The sequence below is a fragment of the Sinocyclocheilus grahami genome, unplaced genomic scaffold, assembly GCF_001515645.1.
Source record: "Sinocyclocheilus grahami isolate Dianchi unplaced genomic scaffold, SAMN03320097.WGS_v1.1 scaffold657.1, whole genome shotgun sequence".
Lineage (NCBI taxonomy): Eukaryota > Metazoa > Chordata > Actinopteri > Cypriniformes > Cyprinidae > Sinocyclocheilus > Sinocyclocheilus grahami.
In genome coordinates, this window is record NW_015505836.1 from 1,110,772 (window position 1) to 1,129,669 (window position 18,898).

General features: G+C 34.3%; 1 protein-coding gene across 1 annotated transcript in view; it reads right to left on the bottom strand.

The window, feature by feature from the left end:
• The window catches only part of LOC107558754 (probable phospholipid-transporting ATPase IIA), a 61,887-nt gene that overhangs the window by 39,340 nt on the left and 3,649 nt on the right, over positions 1-18,898 (bottom strand). Inside the window, exons 5-13 of the mRNA XM_016242429.1 lie at positions 15,444-15,502; positions 12,379-12,430; positions 10,174-10,268; positions 6,770-6,850; positions 6,612-6,687; positions 5,386-5,462; positions 5,137-5,297; positions 3,207-3,349; positions 352-464 (exon numbers count right to left, since the gene is read on the bottom strand). Coding sequence (XP_016097915.1) covers positions 352-464; positions 3,207-3,349; positions 5,137-5,297; positions 5,386-5,462; positions 6,612-6,687; positions 6,770-6,850; positions 10,174-10,268; positions 12,379-12,430; positions 15,444-15,502 — 857 coding nt within the window. The remainder of the gene's footprint in view (positions 1-351; positions 465-3,206; positions 3,350-5,136; positions 5,298-5,385; positions 5,463-6,611; positions 6,688-6,769; positions 6,851-10,173; positions 10,269-12,378; positions 12,431-15,443; positions 15,503-18,898) is intronic.

Genomic DNA, 18,898 nt, shown 5'->3' on the forward strand with positions numbered 1-18,898 from the left:
TTTTTCCCCCACTGTATATATATATATACACACACACTACTGCAATATTTCATGTATAGCAAAACAAATTTAATTGTGCACAGGATAATAATAAGAATTAAGAAAAATTATTTTATTTTACAGTACAGGTATAAAATTACAATAATATTTATGGATGCCTTATTTATTTTTAAATGTTAAACCATCATCTTCTCATTGCAAATTTTAGAAAAGATGGTTGGCGCATGCTGTATCATTGTACCTTTGCACAAATTACATATGCATTGTGATACCTTGCCCAAAAACTGAATTAGATGCAAAAATTGGATGCAAACATGCTCAGTTTTCCATGCAGGGAATCCTGGGAATTACCTGAGTGTAAGCGCTGAACACATGACTCTGCACTTCATCCATGGAGTCCATCCCGTACGCCACGGTTCCAAGATGGAGTCGTCGGAACACCATCTCATTCTGAGTGAGAGTCCCTGTGAAAAGCATCAACATTAGTGGAGTTTGAGCCATCCTGCCTAAACAAACAGATCTGCTTATATGATTATAACTACAGGTAGTCATTTTTGCAGATGTTTTTAGTAACACTTTAGTGTTGTTTTTAACTGAATCTAAAATTATTAAACATAACTTTTAATATTTGAAATAAAGCTCAAATATAATAAAACATATTTAAAAAAAACTAAACATAAAGATAAATCAGAAATGTATACAAAATAGTTTTAAGTTGAAATACTAAAATTTCTAAACACCAGTTTAAAAATGTTTAAAAAAACAAAAACTTATAAAAATGACAAAAGCACAAAACAAAATGACTAAAACCTAAAATAAAGTTAAAAAGAAAACTGAAAATGTAAAAATAAAATACATAAATACTAAAATAACACTGGTAACTAGGGCTGTGCGATATTGAAGAAAAATGCGATATTCGATACCTTGTTAAAAAATGCGATATTCAATACGATATTGCTTAAAGTGTGTAAAATCTATTTAAATTATATTTTAAAATATTTAAAAATGAAAATGACCAATTTGTTTTTACATTATTTCTTGGAAAAGAAAGAATCACTACAACTTCTGAAAGTGACCAGCAGTGTTTTAGCATTACATAAAAAGTAGTCACAAATCAGAAAATCTCATTTTAACATCAGTGTGAACATACAAACCAAAAAAATTAATGACACTAATTTTATATCATTGTAACTTTGCTTTCCATACACTTTAAGTGCTTCTTCATATGCCACAGCAAAAACTATAGTCTGAGAAAGTTCAAACATGATTAAAGGTCAGTAAAAAGAAAAAGAAAGAAAAAGGGGAAAAAAAGAAATACTCAATTTACAAGCATAGATAATATAAACAACGAGAATGATCGTCGAGACGGGTACTATTGACATAATTCTGTGTGTATGTGTCTGTTCAAACATAAGGAGGAGATGCGAAAGACAAATCAACTCAGTCTGAAACGTGTCTCTCTGTGTGTGCTTTGATTAAATCTTTAATTAAAATTTTAATGAAAATGAAAAAAAAAAAAAAAAACTTAGTTCAAAATATTAATAAAACTGTATAGTATCTCAATTACACTAAAATAACACCGGGTTCCAATGGTTGTAGTTGGGTTGGGCTGTAAAATCTAGTTAAAGCAATTATCTTATAAACTATTTTTAATCAGTAGGCAGTATACAGTACAGTATGCAATACACTAGTATTCGAATTCAAACATAGCCAATAAAAGAGCAATATCTGTGAAAGGAACCGTCAGCCTCTAACAACCTCCCCTGATCGACATGCACTTCCTGTAGCCAAAAAACTCAAACTAAACAATATAAACACTAATGGCTTGTTAATGACAAAGAGCCTTGGGTTTGTTTCCTGACACCTCTCGTGTCGACCGCTCTTAAACAGAGCCTCTCGGTAGTATTTCAGTCAGGCGTCGCTGGTCTACCCCTTACATTACGATGACCTCTGACCTCCTTTATTCACTGGCTCGATCAAGCTACATCAGCGTCCGTGTGGGAAACAGGCTGTAATTTTACAGCCGGTCGAATGCATAAATTTGAAGGGTAGCGCTGGCTGACTCTGTGCCGTAAGTGTGCGAGGATGAGAACCTTCAGCTCGCCTCTGATTTAAGGCTGTAATAAGTGGCATGTCTGCGCTCTCGGCACACAAGTTTAAGCCCCATGGTAAGAGCCTCAGCTACCTGTGAGAAACTTTTAAAAACGCTTCAACACTATCAACTCTCAAACACACCAGCACAACGCTCTCATTTCTGCTTTGGCTCATTCAGAAAAGCCCTTTGCATTAAGGAGCGTAAATTTAACTGTCAAAGCCATGACTTCCTTTTACCTTTTCTCCCGAGTCACATAAAAATGTTCCTTTTTACAATTAACTTCCCCTTATATAAAGGTAACTAGACTTTTTCTAAAGAAAATACATGAGTGGTGATTGGCTCTGTTGTGATGTGGTTGCTAAGATGTTCTGATGGTTGCTATGGTGCTGCTAATAAACAATATATTAAACCAATTATTTCCACAATCCAGCCAGATATTTCCCCACAGTATATTCTGCTTTACTCTAAAACGCACTACTGTTCAAATGTTTGGGCTCGGTAAGATTTTTGTTTTAATGTTTTTGAAAGAAGTCTCTTATGCTCACCAAGGCTACATTTATTTTATTACAAATACAATAAAAACAGTAATATTATGAAATATTATTACAATTTATAATACCTACTGAACACATTGTAAAATGTAATTTATTCCTGTGATCAAAGCTGAATTGTCAGCACCATTACTCCAGTCTTCAGTGTCACATGATCCATTCTGATATACTGATTTGCTGCTCAAGAAACATTTCTGATTATTATCAATGTTGAAAACAGTTGTGCTGCTTCATATTTTCGTGGAAACTGTGATTCATTTTTTCAGGATTATTTTGATGAATAAAGAAGTTCCAAAGGAACAGCATTCATTAAAAATAGGAATGTTTTTGTGACATTATAAATCTGTCACTTTTGATCGATTTAATGCATCTTTTCTGAATGAAAACATTAATTCTTTACAAAAAATGAACAAAAACTGACCCCAAACTTTTGAATGGTAGCATACATTGTAACTGAAGTTAAATATGTTAAAAATCCAACTAAAATCTGTCACCTTTTGTCACTTTGTTAGCAAAAAAGCAGATTTTACACAAGCTTTTACAGTTAAATGAAATCATACCAGTTTTGTCTGTGAGCAGATAAGAGATCCGGCCCAGCTGCTCTGGGAAGGTACTGGCTCGGACTACTGTCCCGGGGATTTTAGAGTCTTTCTTGATCATCCAACTGAACACCATTTTGCCCATGTCCAAATTCACACGCAAACTGAAAATAAAGCATAACAACTGTTAGACATTAAGGATGCGCCAATACTAAATTTATCTGCCAATACTGATTATTCAGAATAATTATTCAGAATAATCAATTATTCTGATTATTCAGAATAACATCTGCCTATACCGATAATTTATCGATATATATCTCTCCCTACTAATGCTATAAGCTATAAGGGAGCCTTCTCATTTGGTACATTACTATAATATCAGAGGTTAAAATTAACAACAGAGCACAAACTACTATATTTCACTGCTTTAACTGATTTATTTTCAGATATAATCATTACACTCAAATAAAAACTGAATTTGTATACAACAACTGCACATAAGGTAGTTTTTATAATAACATAATTTTTGATTGACAGCATATCATTGGCCCTAATCACTGACTGTTTTTAAACAATTGGCTGATGGCCAATAATACAGCTGCTTTATATCAGCTGATACCAATTATTGATCGATACATTGGAGCATCACATTGTTGGCTTTTCAGCCACTTTTAGGAGAGAGTACTAGAAATTATACAGGAATGGGATCAAGAAAACTTGCAAGCATTTGAAACTCTTGCTCAATATGTATTACCGTATTGACCCGAATATAAGACGATGTTTTGTTCTTGGAAATACATCTGAAAAAACGCGGTCGTCTTATATTCAGGGTCTAGACTTTGACATGTCAATAATACACCCACAACAATAGGTGGCGCCAAATACGCATAAAACGAGTGTGCGTAATATAATGCATGTTGTAAAGATCGCAGTAAAAACAAAAGAGAAAGAAAACCTTACAGCTGCATGAGTCGTAATTGGCCCTAATCACTGACTGTTTTTAAACAATTGGCTGATGGCCAATAATACAGCTGCTTTATATCAGCTGATACCAATTATTGATCGATACATTGTTGGCTTTTCAGCCACTTTTAGGAGAGAGTACTAGAAATTATACAGGAATGGGATCAAGAAATCTTGCAAGCATTTGAAACTCTTGCTCAATATGTATTACCGTATTGACCCGAATATAAGACGATGTTTTGTTCTTGGAAATACATCTGAAAAAACGCGGTCGTCTTATATTCAGGGTCTAGACTTTGACATGTCAATAATACACCCACAACAATAGGTGGCGCCAAATACGCATAAAACGAGTGTGCGTAATATAATGCATGTTGTAAAGATCGCAGTAAAAACAAAAGAGAAAGAAAACCTTACAGCTGCATGAGTCGTCACGTTAGCCTGATGGGACCAAACTCCCTTTGTGATTTTAAAACGTAAGACAGTACCCAGATTTGAAGACTACAGTAAGATTGAACTTCTACTGTTAATAAGATTTTGGCAGGCTACTATTAGATGGATAGCCTAAATGTTCTAATTCAGATGGGTTACCTGTTTATTTTTTTTAAAGTGTATATATTTTTAATGTGATTGTTGGTACATTTTACCAGTTTTTACTATACTTTCAAAACAAAAATTAAAATAGGAAAAACATAAAATTGAAGACAAAATTTGTTTTACTGAGAAAAAAACAAGATTTGGCTTTTAAAAAGCCTTTTTCCAAAAGGTACATCTGGAAAAAGAGCAGTCGTCTTATAATCAGGGTCGTCTTATATTCGGGCCAATACGGTACAATTTGTACAGTTTGGTAGTCATAAAATGCCAAATGTAAGTTGATTAATCATTCAAGCTTTACTGGACATTCAGCACGAGAGATATCAAAGTATGATCTAAAATTATTGACAGCTGTAGACTTTACCGACATATAGAGGAGAATAACTCCTACCTGATGGGGACGATGTTGGAGAAGAGCAGAAGGAAGCGGAAGATCTGGAGATACCAGCGTCCAGCGAAGTGCTGCAGAGCCACCATGACCAGAGACACCACCACCAGAGCACCAAACAGGATCTTAGTCAGACAGTTCACTTCCAGGTCAAACAGGCCGATCTGCAACAGCACATCACATACAGTAGGAGTGTGACACAGATTTCAAAGTTTTGGACTTATGTCGACTTTAGGATACTGCTAATTTTACCTTGTGTCTTGGGTTGGAGGTGTTCATTACACTGCGCAGCTCTTTACCGGTGTAAATCACCACCCCAACCACTGTGCCTTGGATTAGAGAACAAAACATTTAAGAGGAATATCCAACAAGCTTTTCTCAGCTTAAAAAAAGGAATGGCTGAGAAGCATTAACCGAGTCTGACTGGAATTTTGCAGGATGTTTTGTTTTTTATTTTTGCAGACAAAAGTGTCTGAATTTGCCTCAGCTTTTCTCAAAAATCACAGAAATATTTGCAGCATTTTTTGTTGTTGCTTCAGTGAAAACCCACCAATAATCATGACGTAGTTTATGTAATTAGTGTCAGTGACAGTAAAAGTACAACTGCAAATATTTTTGTGCATAATCTCTGAAATTGCGGTTCTGGTCCCTCATGCGCATGGCAATGGTGATACTAGCAAAAAAAAAATGTAAAAAAAATTAAAATTCTGTTTTGCTGAAAACACATAATTGTGGTCCTGATTATACGCTTTACATTTTCAATGTAATAAATTATTACTTCTTGTTTTTCCAATTTCAAAATTCTATCATTCCCTATTGTTTTTAATATCAGTTTTTTGTTGCATTATAAAGTGAAAAAGTGTGAAAAAAGTGACGTGACATGTGGACAAGTATGGTTTCCCATACTAGAATTAGTGCTCTGCATTTAACCCATCCAAAGCGCACACACACACACAGCAGTGAACACACACCCGGAGCAGTGGGCAGCCATTTATGCTGCGCCGCCCGGGGGGGCAGTTGGGGGTTCGGTGCCTTGCTCAAGGGCACCTCAGTCGTGGTATTGAAGGTGGAAGAGAGCGCTGTACATTCACTCCCCCCACCTACAATTCCTGCCGGTACGAGACTCGAACCCACAACCTTTGAGTTACGAGTCCGACTCTCTAACCATTAGGTCACGACTTCCCCCATTATTAGTGATTGCATTCACTCAAAATATAAAAAAATTGCATGTCCAGTAAATTAACGTACTTATTGGAATCTAATCAACTGGTGAATATATTCATATTCATTTAATCAACCACATTCATTATTACATTTAGTAGTTTAATAGTATCTTTAAACTAATCAAATAAGACAGTAATGCAAGCTTCTGCTAACAATGCATAGCTCACTTGGATTTCTATTCAAATCTGTGATTGATATATACTATTAATTATTAATATTTTTCTGCTTGTAAGACATTATTTTCTGCTGTTTACCAGAAGCAATGACAGTGCTCGCCCAGAGAGTGTTCTCAATGCTCAGACTTTCATTAACTGGAGGGTCTCCATCTTCCTGTCAGATGCAAAACAAAAGCACGTCACACAATGAGGGTTTTGTCAGTTCTCAAACAACGAGTGATGAGATGTGCACTCACTCTAGTGAAGGTACCGATGAAGTTATGGATGTCAATGTTCGGTTCTTCAGCATAAACAAATGACCTGATCTGCAGTAGATCCTGAGGAAATGTAGAAAACAACTTCTTTAAGCCATTTATGACAACATGAAATAGAATTCAAAACGAATTTAACTTCCATGATTAGCCTCCACAATAATACCAGCAAAAACTGTAATGATGAAAATTAAGGCATTTATGGGTAATATTTATAGTTAACTAGGGATGTCAACGAGTAATCGATAATCGATTAATTGTCGATAAGAGATACAATCGATTAAAGCTATCGATGGTCGATTAAGTCGTTTAATTTTGAGCTGCGTGCGGCTCATGCGCAAAACACGTGCGAGCGGCTGTGAGTGACGGTGACGGTATATGAATGCATCCATCATTCATTCATAATGTACAAATTAAGCTTTTAATGTGATTTAAACTTTAAAAGTACATTAAAATGGTAACAACACAAAGTTCTTCAACATGGAAAGCAATATTAATGTAGTAATTAAGTCATTTCCCCAGATAATTCTTTCATATCGCGCTCTGCGCTTTGCAGGGCTGCAGGGACACAGGACAGATAGGCTATTCATTCCTACAACTTGTTAATTCGTTCCTACCACTTATTAATTTGTGGCCACTGTCCATGTTTCATTAATTTTGTTCCTTAAATAACCCATGATTTAACTAAAATTAGGGAACAAATTAATACATCGAACGAATTCTTATGAAATCTTTCATTTCCCTTAGATGCGAAAACAGTGATAAAAAGTGAATGACAATAAAATAAACCTGCGAAATTAGAGGGTTAGACGGTGAGGATTTAGGAAAAGAAACAATGCCTAAATATTATTGAATTTGTGGACATTTTTGACCAACCGGCAAACCAGAACAAAGCTGCATAAATGTAGGCTATATGAGCTCGAACGGCATCCAAAAGCATGGTCGCGATGTAAGATTTCCCAGTTAACCAATTATCCCTCTAATAAACAAAGCTTTTATACCACACTTGTCATAATCATAGCTTATAATTTGTAAATAAATAATTGCTGGATTCAAAACAGCAATTAAAAGGCGCTTTGACCGACACTGACTATAAGTTTTCCCGGAGCATTCAATGATGCCACAACTAAGAGCATCGTTCACAAGTTTCTGCTGGACCGAACTAGCCTAGGACACAGGTTTTCAAGCCCTGGGACAAAATGGGATGCTTTAAGGAAAATGTATAGCCTATGTAAGCAATAGGCCTAAATAAAAATAACAATTTGTTTTCATTAAAAAAAAAATATATATATATCTGACTTAAATAATTAAGCTAACAGATTTAAAACAGAAGTGTGGCGCTGCGATCCATAAACAAGTTTTTTATGTTTCAGCTGTTCGATCGCACCGGCGCCTCGTGCGCACACACCCCACATATTCTAGCAATTCAAACTTACATCGCAGTCTGTTCATTATCAAAATAAAATACAGTCAACCAAACATATAAAAGGTTACACTGGTCAGTTTAAATAGACCGTAGTATACCGGTCCACTCTGCTGTTATGCTAAGGATGTTTTTGCTCATGTGAAGAGGATGATCTTTTCCGTCTATATGTGAATGCGTGTAAAGTACAAGCCTAGTTTACATTATAAATAATAGTTTAACATTCAAATGCATTACGAATATGGAAACATTTGGATTTGTGCCGAATGAGATGCGGGTAATAACCTCCAAATACATCTAGCCAAACCCGCGCTCGCTCCGTCTCGTATGCGCACGCACGCATACACTGTCACGATCTAATGCACTGTAAATGCCGGATTTTTTAAAACAAATAGGCCTACCGGAACGCAAAAATTCAAAATCTGACATTTTCCGGAACAGGATCCAGCAGGATCAAATTAAGTACTGGTCATAATACTCACATGATAATGTTTCATGTGAGCAACAGTGTGTTTTGCTGCAGCAGCGCCGATGGAAGCGGTTCACTGACTGCGCTGCACAGCCACACGCACCACAGTTACGTTTGGGATCATTTTATTTTAAATGCCATAATGTCAGTTGAAAACATTGCAATTGTGTTTTAAAATACAATAACGAGCACCACGAAACCATTTAAAGAGGCGTGTTCAGCGGTCTCCGTGACGGGATAGGAAACGCTCAAACGAGCTCTCTTCATTTTATCAAATTATCATAATCACATCTATTCATTTTACAATCCTGCTACTAGCATTTTATTCAGACTAAATCCCCTTTAAATCGGGTGAGAAAGAGTTTGTTTTTTTTAGTAACTTTTGCACATCCTGTCATAGACGCATTTTGCAGCATTAAGGTTAACGATTAATCGATTGTTAATTTAAACGACGATCGATCATGGAAATGATCGAAAATTGACATCCCTATAGTCAACAATTCTTAATCTCAGGTTCTGCGGTTCCTTTTGTTCAACACTGCAAAAAAATGCTTTTCTTACTTAGTTTTTTTTGTCTTGTTTTCAGCCAAAATATCTAAAAATTCTTAAATCAAGAAGGATTTTCTAGATAAGTACAAATTATTGTCTCGTTTTCAGAAAAAACTATTCAAAATTAAGTGAGTTTTTGCTTAGAACAAGCAAAATAATCTGCCAATGGGGTAAGCAAAATAATCTTATTTGATTATTAAGATTATTGATAAGATTATTTTGCTTGTTTCAGGCAAAAACTCACTTAATTTTGACTTGTTTTTTCTGAAAACAAGACAATCATTTTTACTTGTCTAGAAAATCCTTCTTGATTTAAGAATGTTTAGATATTTTGGCTGGAAACAAGACAAAAAAACTAAGTAAGAAAAGCATTTTTTGCAGTGAAGGTAATGCTTTTTTGTGAATACTCAAAATGTGTGAATGTGGTACTTTTTCTGCCCTACACTATGACTGTTTACATAATTTCAAAATTGCATATTACATTATATTCACTTATTAAATATATATATAAATACGTCATATATTTTATATATTTATATACTATTACATATATATACTGTATATATATATATATATATATATACACCTATTTATCTCTCTGTTTTTACTCTGTATTCAGTTTGTATTCACTGTCCATTTTAAGTGTTGTCTTTTACAGTCCTTGTGACTGTCTACTGCATGCGTCACTGTCATTTTCTGAATGAACTATTTCATTTTTATCCATGCAATGTGCAAAAAAATGACAATAAAATTGATTTTGACTTTCAATAAAACACAAAATACCATTGTTAGGTTAGTGCAACACTTGTTTGAAAATATGTCTTTGTCTGTAATTGTGAACTAGCTAAAGATCGGATCTTACTGTGTGATTGTATGCAAAAACCCAAGTAAATCCAATGCTCTTTTATGACTTTTAATAACAAAAAACGAATCATGGACTAAACTCACAGCAGCGGTAGGAAGTCTCTGTGTACAGGCCACAGGGAGGCGTAGTTTCCAATCAGTTTCTCCATCCAACTGATCAGTCCTCAGAAAACAGGAGCCTTTATGATGAAAAACAGTGGAAAAAAATGTTGAAATATACATCTAAATATTTTAGGATATAAAAAAGTCAGTATGATATCCCTAATCATTGTTTCTGGAAACATTTGAAACAGAACATTTTATTGCAATGTCTTTCTGGTGAACTCCAGAGGGCAGTGTGACTCAAAAAGACATGTTTCTGTTTTACTGAATAGCTTATATAGTACCTTTTACCCACCGCATGCAGTGTCTAAACTGATCAAATGTGCTCGCCAGCCAAACTGAAGTGCTAGTCATGCAAACAACTCCAGTAAGCCTAAAGCTAGTGCTGCCATTAGAGCGTGTCACCCACCCAGCCCCCACTCATTTAAAGATATGTTGCTCTGCCATTCAACCCTGGACTCTTAATAATTGCCTAATGGTGTCCATCTGTGGGGCAGATAACAATGCTTCCCTTCCCGTAACACTAACACATCAAGCACTACTGGCAACTTCCACCTCCCAAAAAGGAAATCTCAGCCAGGAAGCATGTAATTCCAGCACTGAAAAAAGCTCATCGGATCTATTTAGACCAAGTAGTAGCTACTCATTTTTCCAAAACCTACAAAAATGGAGACTAAAAAGTTGTTTCAGAGATTTTTTATCTTAGCAACAAAACTACACATTAAAGCTTTACCCGATTTGCTTATTCAGATGAATCATTGTCTTTGTTCGTTCCTGATGGCACTTTAAATTTGTTTGCAGTGTCTCATCTTTAAATTTTTAGCTACTTTGCATGCCTTGATTTTCCTTCTGGCTACCTTGAAATTTGAAAGACAAAAAGATCGTCATTCAAGATCGCATCAGTCTCAACACAGGATCTACTGTGAGGTGAACAGATTTCTAGTTCAAAAGTCAACTTATCAGTGTGAAATGAATAAGAAAACGGCCAAATACACTAGATTTGTGATTATGGTAAATGTAGTAAAGTGATGAAGTATAAAACATCATACTCTAAATGATATTAAGTCGTCAGCACACTTATGAAATTACGTGTCGACAATGATGTCAAAATAAATTGGTAATATGTTAATCATCTAAATAATTACTGCATGAATCTAACAGAATAAATTTAAGAAACTGGTAAGTAATAACTACGGCGCTGTTTTTACTATATAAATATAAAGCAATATAAAAATAAATGTATAGAAATAAATAATAGAAATATATGTTCTGTCAGTAAAGTTTGTTTGTGGTTGTTTTTAATTGTCTTGTTTAATGAGTTCATTTTTTATTCTAAAACAAAATAAAGATCAAATTAAATTTTAGAAACTGGTAAATAATAACTATGGGGCCCTTTTTGCTATATAAATATAAAACCATATAAAAATATACAAAAAAATATAAATATAATGTTTGTTTGTGATGTTTTTTTCTTCTTTTTTTCTAAAACTAAAAATAAAGATGAAAACAGAAACGGGTAAGTAATAACTATGGGGCTTTTTTTTTTACTATATAAATATAAATCAATATATATAAATAAATATTTACAAATTATATAAATACAAAAATATGTTCTGTCCGTAAAGTCTCTTTGTGATTGTTTTTAATTGTTTTGTAAAAAGTTTTAATGTTTAACTTATGTTTAATTCTAAAAGTAAAAATAAAGATAAAATTACATTTTAGCAACTAGTAAGTAATAACTATGGGGCCTTTTTTACTATATAAATATAAAACAATAAAAAAATATAGAAATAATGTATATAAATAAAATATGCAAATAATATAAACATAAATATATGTTCTGTCCGTAAAGTTTGTTTGTGATTGTTTTTAATTGTTTTGTTTAATAAGGTAATATTTTTTCTAAAACTACACATTATATCCAATCATATAATGTTTTTTAAACAAGCATGAACAGGACACTGGAAACTGGCACGTCTGGTCACACTAACCTAAAGCAGTCAGTGTTTTAAAGAGAATTTCAAAAATCACATTGCATGCCATCTTTCTGGCCAATTTCAGCGTAGATCATTAAATGTCTGAGGTTCAGGCTAATCCCTCCATCTACAAGCAGTTGCCCTCGCGGCCATGTCATTTCCCCTGCCCTTTTGTTTGGGAAATTTGGATGAATGACCGACAGATGTTTACCATTTCTTTCAGAGGTCCTTAGGAAGATCATGTCAGCAGGAACACGCTGATTCTATAAAGGGAGAGATAAGGATTGAAAGAGAGAAAAACAAGGTAAAAGATAAAAAGTAAAGGCACAGACTCAAGCATGTCGTCAGCAGCAGTCACCTTGGTTTAGTTGTATGAGTTCAGTTTGGCTTTAATCTACTCAATTACCAGTATTCGGCTGGTTTTAAGAGTAAGGCCCCGCAGCAAATCATTGGGTGGTGCCCCGTGGCAGCTCTGACCGCCCGTTCCACCCGGCCTGACCCCCGCTTCCCTCCCAGCTCTGTTTGTAGTTATTAGAAGATGAATTCGCCACGCTATTAAACTCGGCAGATGTTTCAAAACATCGGACAGGACTTCGGTATCTCAATCGTTGGCTACGCTTTTAATCAATCAGGCTTTTAATATATGTAACCCATAACCCACATGCAAGCTCTAAATATTAAGCCCAATTGGATTGTCAACAGATTAGGGTTAGAAGATCAAACATATTACATTGAAGGTGAAATAGAACCAGAAAGCTGCTGACATAATTCAAATACTACAAAATATGTGACAATTCACCCCTCAAAATTAAAAAGAAATATTAAATTATATTGATATATGTTGAATTTTTGCAGTATGTTCATGAAAATCAAGCACAATTTTCTCCTAATTTTCATTAGCATAATGGGAAAAAAATAGATTTATGCATTCTTTTTTAATATTTTGTGTTAATGTAATACAGTAAACAAGTATTAACAGTATTAAAAGCAATAGAAACCTAATTTGAAATATATGTATAACAAAATAAATTCTAGATTTTAGAAGTCTTTAGAAGTCATGATATTGAAGTAATTGTTTGTAATATAGTAAAAATACTGCATTAATAACAGTATAATAACAGTAACCTAATTAAAAAAAGATCAATTCTAAATGCTGAGATGTGTGTATGTATGTGTGTGTAAATATATATATATATATATATATATATACACATTACACATATATTACAGATCTCATAGATTTTTAAAGTCATGATATTGAAGTAATTAAGTAATTTATAACAAAATAAATTCTAGATTTTAGAAGTCTTTAGAAGTCATGATATTGAAGTAATTGTTTGTAATATAGTAAAAATACTGCATTAATAACAGTATAATAACAGTAACCTAATTAAAAAAAGATCAATTCTAAATGCTGAGATGTGTGTATGTATGTGTGTGTATATATATATATATATATATATATACACATTACACATATATTACAGATCTCATAGATTTTTAAAGTCATGACATTGAAGTAATTTTATGTAATATTGTAAAAACACTGTATTAATAGTAATCTAATAACAAAACTAAATATGTGTGTGTATTATAATACTGAAGATAATGAACTTTTGCATTATCCCTTAATGAAAAGTGCACCCACTTTTCATTACAATAATGCAAAAATGATAAGAGTTTCATTTGCGTAATTAAAAAAATATATATTGTGTTAATGTAATACTGAAAACAAAATACTGTATTAAAAGCAAAAGAAACCTAATTTGAAATATATGAATAACAAAATAAATTCTAGATGCAAAGAGACGTTAATGAGAATTTGGTGAGGAAAACAGTAAAATAATGCTCTAATGCATTTTCTTTATGCAAAAAATGCAAATAATTTTATGATTAAAAAAAAATATATATATATATTTTTTTTTTTTTTTTAAGTGGGGGGTGAAAAGAATGTGAGCTGGGAATGCTTTCATTAGATTCACACATGAGGTTGCCTAATAATAAAGTTTTTTACAGTGCTTTTTTAACAAAACCAGATTGAGCGCAGCATGTGTGAGCCGTCTTTCTGTGTAAAATCAACATTTTTAAGAAAATTAGCCTGGTGGGTAATTGGAGACTCTCAAATTTCATGTTCTCAGACTTCGCAGAGGGAAACCAACAGCGCAACTCCCTTACAATAGGCTTCAGTCTGCATGGCAAAAAGGCAAGAGTTGAACAAAAGGCAACACTAAATACCAGAGTGGAATTAGGCAGGATTACTAATAACCAACCACTGGCCTCGGGTCACATGCTTCAGTCATTCAAAATGATTGACAGCTTTTTCCAGCATGAAATGCTCATAGACCTGAATGGTCCATTGGTAAAAGCAAAAGAAACCTAATTTGAAATATATGAATAACAAAATAAATTCTAGATGCAAAGAGACGTTAATGAGAATTTGGTGAAGAAAACAGTAAAATAATGCTCTAATGCATTTTCTTTATGCAAAAAATGCAAATAATTTTATGATTAAAAAAAAAAATATATATATATATATATTTTTTTTTTTAAGTGTGGGGTGAAAAGAATGTGAGCTGGGAATGCTTTCATTAGATTCACACATGAGGTTGCCTAATAATAAAGTTTTTTACAGTGCTTTTTTAACAAAACCAGATTGAGCGCAGCATGTGTGAGCCGTCTTTCTGTGTAAAATCAACATTTTTAAGAAAATTAGCCTGGTGGGTAATTGGAGACTGCGGACGTGTCTCAAATTTCATGTTCTCAGACTTCGCAGGAGGAAACCAACAGCACAATTCCCTTACAACAGGCTTCAGTCTGCATGGCAGAAAGGCAACAGTTGAACAAAAGGCAACACTAAATACCAGAGTGGAATTAGGCAGGATTACTAATAACCAACCACTGGCCTCGGGTCACATGTTTCAGTCATTCAAAATGATTGACAGCTCTTTTCAGCATTAAAAGCTCATAGACCTTTTTGATCCACTGGTTATTTAATAAATAAATAAATACAATCCAAATATTCTATGTTGGAGTTTTAGATCTATAACAAAACTAAGCTCTAGTGTGTGAAAACCTTACATTTTGAAAATGCACATTCAAGCACAATCTTCGTTTTACATATACATATAAAGCTTGTTATGTCTTACCGCCCCACTGAGGGGTCCAATTGCCCTAATCTCAGGGGAAGGTAAACAGCTAAAGCATTGAGAGGTATGAGATGCCATTTGTCAGAAGATCTCAATACCTAACAATGAGAGAGCTGATTAGCAAACCAACCTTTTCAACAATGATAAGATCTCCAACCTGGATGCCGCTACTTTTCACCTTCACGGTTCCTGCAGAGAGAGATAAAGAGAAAATCAGACTGATGCATTTCAAAAAAAGGGTGAAAATTGTAGCTGACGCATTCAATGATTATTTTAAACATTTAAAAGCAAACTGTCTGAAAAAGCAATGCCTAAAATCTGGAAAATCTTCAACTGATTTAGAGTTCCCACAATTGTTAGGGCAATTTCTATCCATTTGCATATTTCAGAGCAAAGAAAGAAAGTACAAAAAAAAAAAAGATTATTTGCAGATCATTTTGCCAATATTCACTTGAAAGCTGAGGTATGTACGCTCAGATCAATGAGGCCTACGATCAATCAGTTACAAAAATAAATACAAAACCTGTGCTAAATGAAAGAAGCTGACACATTGAATTCAAGATTTGATAATAATTTAGCTTAATGAGAAATTGTAGGTCAGTCATTTTTAACAAGAAACACCACAAGTGTAATAAGATTGAAAAAAAAATAATAAAATTAATAAAAAGTACAAAAATCTGAAAAAGCAATGCCTAAAATCTAAAAATCGTCAATTGATTTAGTTTCCACAACTTTTGGAGCAATTTCAGATCAAAACACAACTACAAAAGCTCATAATTTAAAAAGAAATGCCCTAATATTTCCAGGATTTCCATGACTTTCTGTTCAATCCTCATACATTGTACATTACAAAAGGTTTATAATCCCCTAATAAACAAAAACTTGCATAATAGGAATCAATGTTATAATAAAAAAAGCATCTGTCAGAGGTTTCACCAGTGGTCCTAAATCTGCATATTTCATGATAAATCCTCCAGTGAAGACTCACATATTTAAGCCTTCTTTAAGTCCCCATTCAGATTTCTCAAAAGCTCTGAGTCCATATGAGATTTCCATTTGTTTTTAGACAATACCCTCCTATGCGGCTTTACAAGAGTGCTGTGAGAATGATCTCTCATTCCATTGAAAATGCACAGCTAAAATTGTTTGGAAAAGGTCAGGGACCTTTAACCCCTGTGGAGACCTTTACCAATGCATATGTAAGACATTAGCACATGTATATGTGCATTCTTTTTAGAATAAAAGGACACTTTTATTGCACTTAGGTCAGTACTGTTGCAGATTTGTTTTATAAAAACGAACAATTAAATCAGTGTTGGTTATATTGGGTTTTGATTAATTATTCCTTCAATTAAAGGGGTCATATGATGCGATTTCAAGTTTTCCTTTCTCTTTGGAGTGTTACAAGCTGTTCGTGCATAGATAAGATCCCTAAAGTTGCAAAGACTAAAGTCTCAAACCCAAAGAGATATTCTTTATAAAAGTTAAGACTCGTCCACGCTCTCCTAAAACGCCTCGTTTAAACACGCCCCCACATGTCTACATCACTGTGTGGGAAGATTTGCATAACACCGCCCAAATGTTCACGCAAAGAAAGAAGGCGTAACTTTATTGTTGCTGCTGCCGCCGCCATGTTGTGAAGACGCTGTGTGTTTCGTTGTGAAAGCGAAACTACTTTGTTTGGTCTTCCAAAAGAGGACACGACTAGAAATCAGTGGTTAAGTTGTATTTACAACACTGTTCCAGAACAGTTCAACCCAAATATTCGAAATATTGGAGAGTAGCCTACAATGCATGTTCTGACAAATAATGCTGACTCACAGCCTGTAAGTACGTTTTCATATTTAAAGAATTTGCCACTGATGATTCAAACGTGAGTTTTGAGCAGTGTAGAGTAGCGCTTGTTGTTTGTCATTTCTCCGATCACAAATGTAGACATGGTTTTATGTTTACGCGGCGCGATGCAACGCAACACATAAAAAGACAGTACAAGTAATTATAATCAGTAATTATGTCCCCACTGGATGCAACAAATGCCTCATTTGTAATGGGTTTTATTGGTTTTGTCTCGTCGCGCCGGGACACGGCATCAACAGTATGGTAAGGGGCATAACATTTCCGTCACACGCTTGAGGTATTCAGCCAATCACAATGCACTGGATAGCTGGCCAATCAAAGCACACCTCGCTTTTCAGACTGATGAGCTTTGTAAAAATCGACGCGTTTCAGAAAGGCGGGGCATAGAGGAGAAACAATAATGTACAGTATGTGGAAAATAATGTTTTTTTTTAACCTTAAACTGCATAAACATCTCATTACACCAAATACACAAAATAATGTTCTTTTTTAGCATCGTCATATGACCACTTTAAGCCTATATTTTATCCCTATCACCTACTCAACTGGTTTAAACCGTTCCCCGACAGGTTGGTCACTTGGTATCGTCCCCTTAAATTTCAAACTTCCAGAAACCAGGAAAAACTGTGTTCTGCTCCGGAAGGTGTGACCTGCGACCATAAATCCCACACCCACCTTTAATGGTGTGAGTCTATTAAAAAAAAACGAGTTGAGGGCCAGTTTAAATATGATGAACTTTGATGTTTTTATCCCCGTTGGTTTGGGCAGGGCAATCACAAGCCCTCCCAGGTAGCCAGCAAATGCCACAGCTCCGCTCTATGAGCCTTAAATGGAGGCTGTTACTGCCGAGTGCGCATAAGCCGGGTTTATGAGAGAAGAGAGCCTGCCAGATCAAAGGAAGGCATGTGATGGAAACGACAGGAGGTTCTCTTAGTTTTTTATTGTCAGGCGCTTTTCATCCCCCAGTATATGATACAATTTACATCGCTACCTCAATTTAAAAACAAACAGCAGTCTGTTTTATGACTGATGCATCTGCATACTTTAGCAAGCCTCATATGAATAAAAAAAAGGCAGTGTAACATTGTTGCTGATTTTTTTTTTCTATTTTATGGAAATTTTTATGACATAGCAATTACATGGAAGAAGTTTGCAAATGACTTCTTCTAACCCTTGTGTTGTGCTGAAAATCCTTCACCCAATTTGGTGTTCTTGCAAATTTCGCATTATGCTATATTACCACCAAATACTAGAATTTTTGTCAACTTGTTTTCTTTCAGTTAGCAAAGGATTTGTATTTCTTTTTAGAACTGATTGATTGAAATGGAGTAAAAAAAAAGCATTATTTGTAGACAATTTTGGCAATATTCACTCAAAAACTGAGGTGCATAAGCTTAGATCAATGAGGCCTACCATCAACCAGTTCAAAAAAGAAATACAAAACCTTTGCTAAATGAAAGAATACAAGTTTAAATAAAGATTGAATCCAAGATTTAATAATAATACAGCCAACAAGAAATGTATAGTCAAGTATTTGTAGGCCGGTCATTTTTGACCAGGAATACCACATGTATATCAAAGAATATAAAAATATATACACACTCACACACACACACAGACATATTTATGGGGAAGTTGTTATAACCTGAGAGCTGTGTCAGCAAAGTCTGAAAATAAAATTCAAAAACACTACAGAAATAACAAATCTGTATTTTGAATTGAATGCAC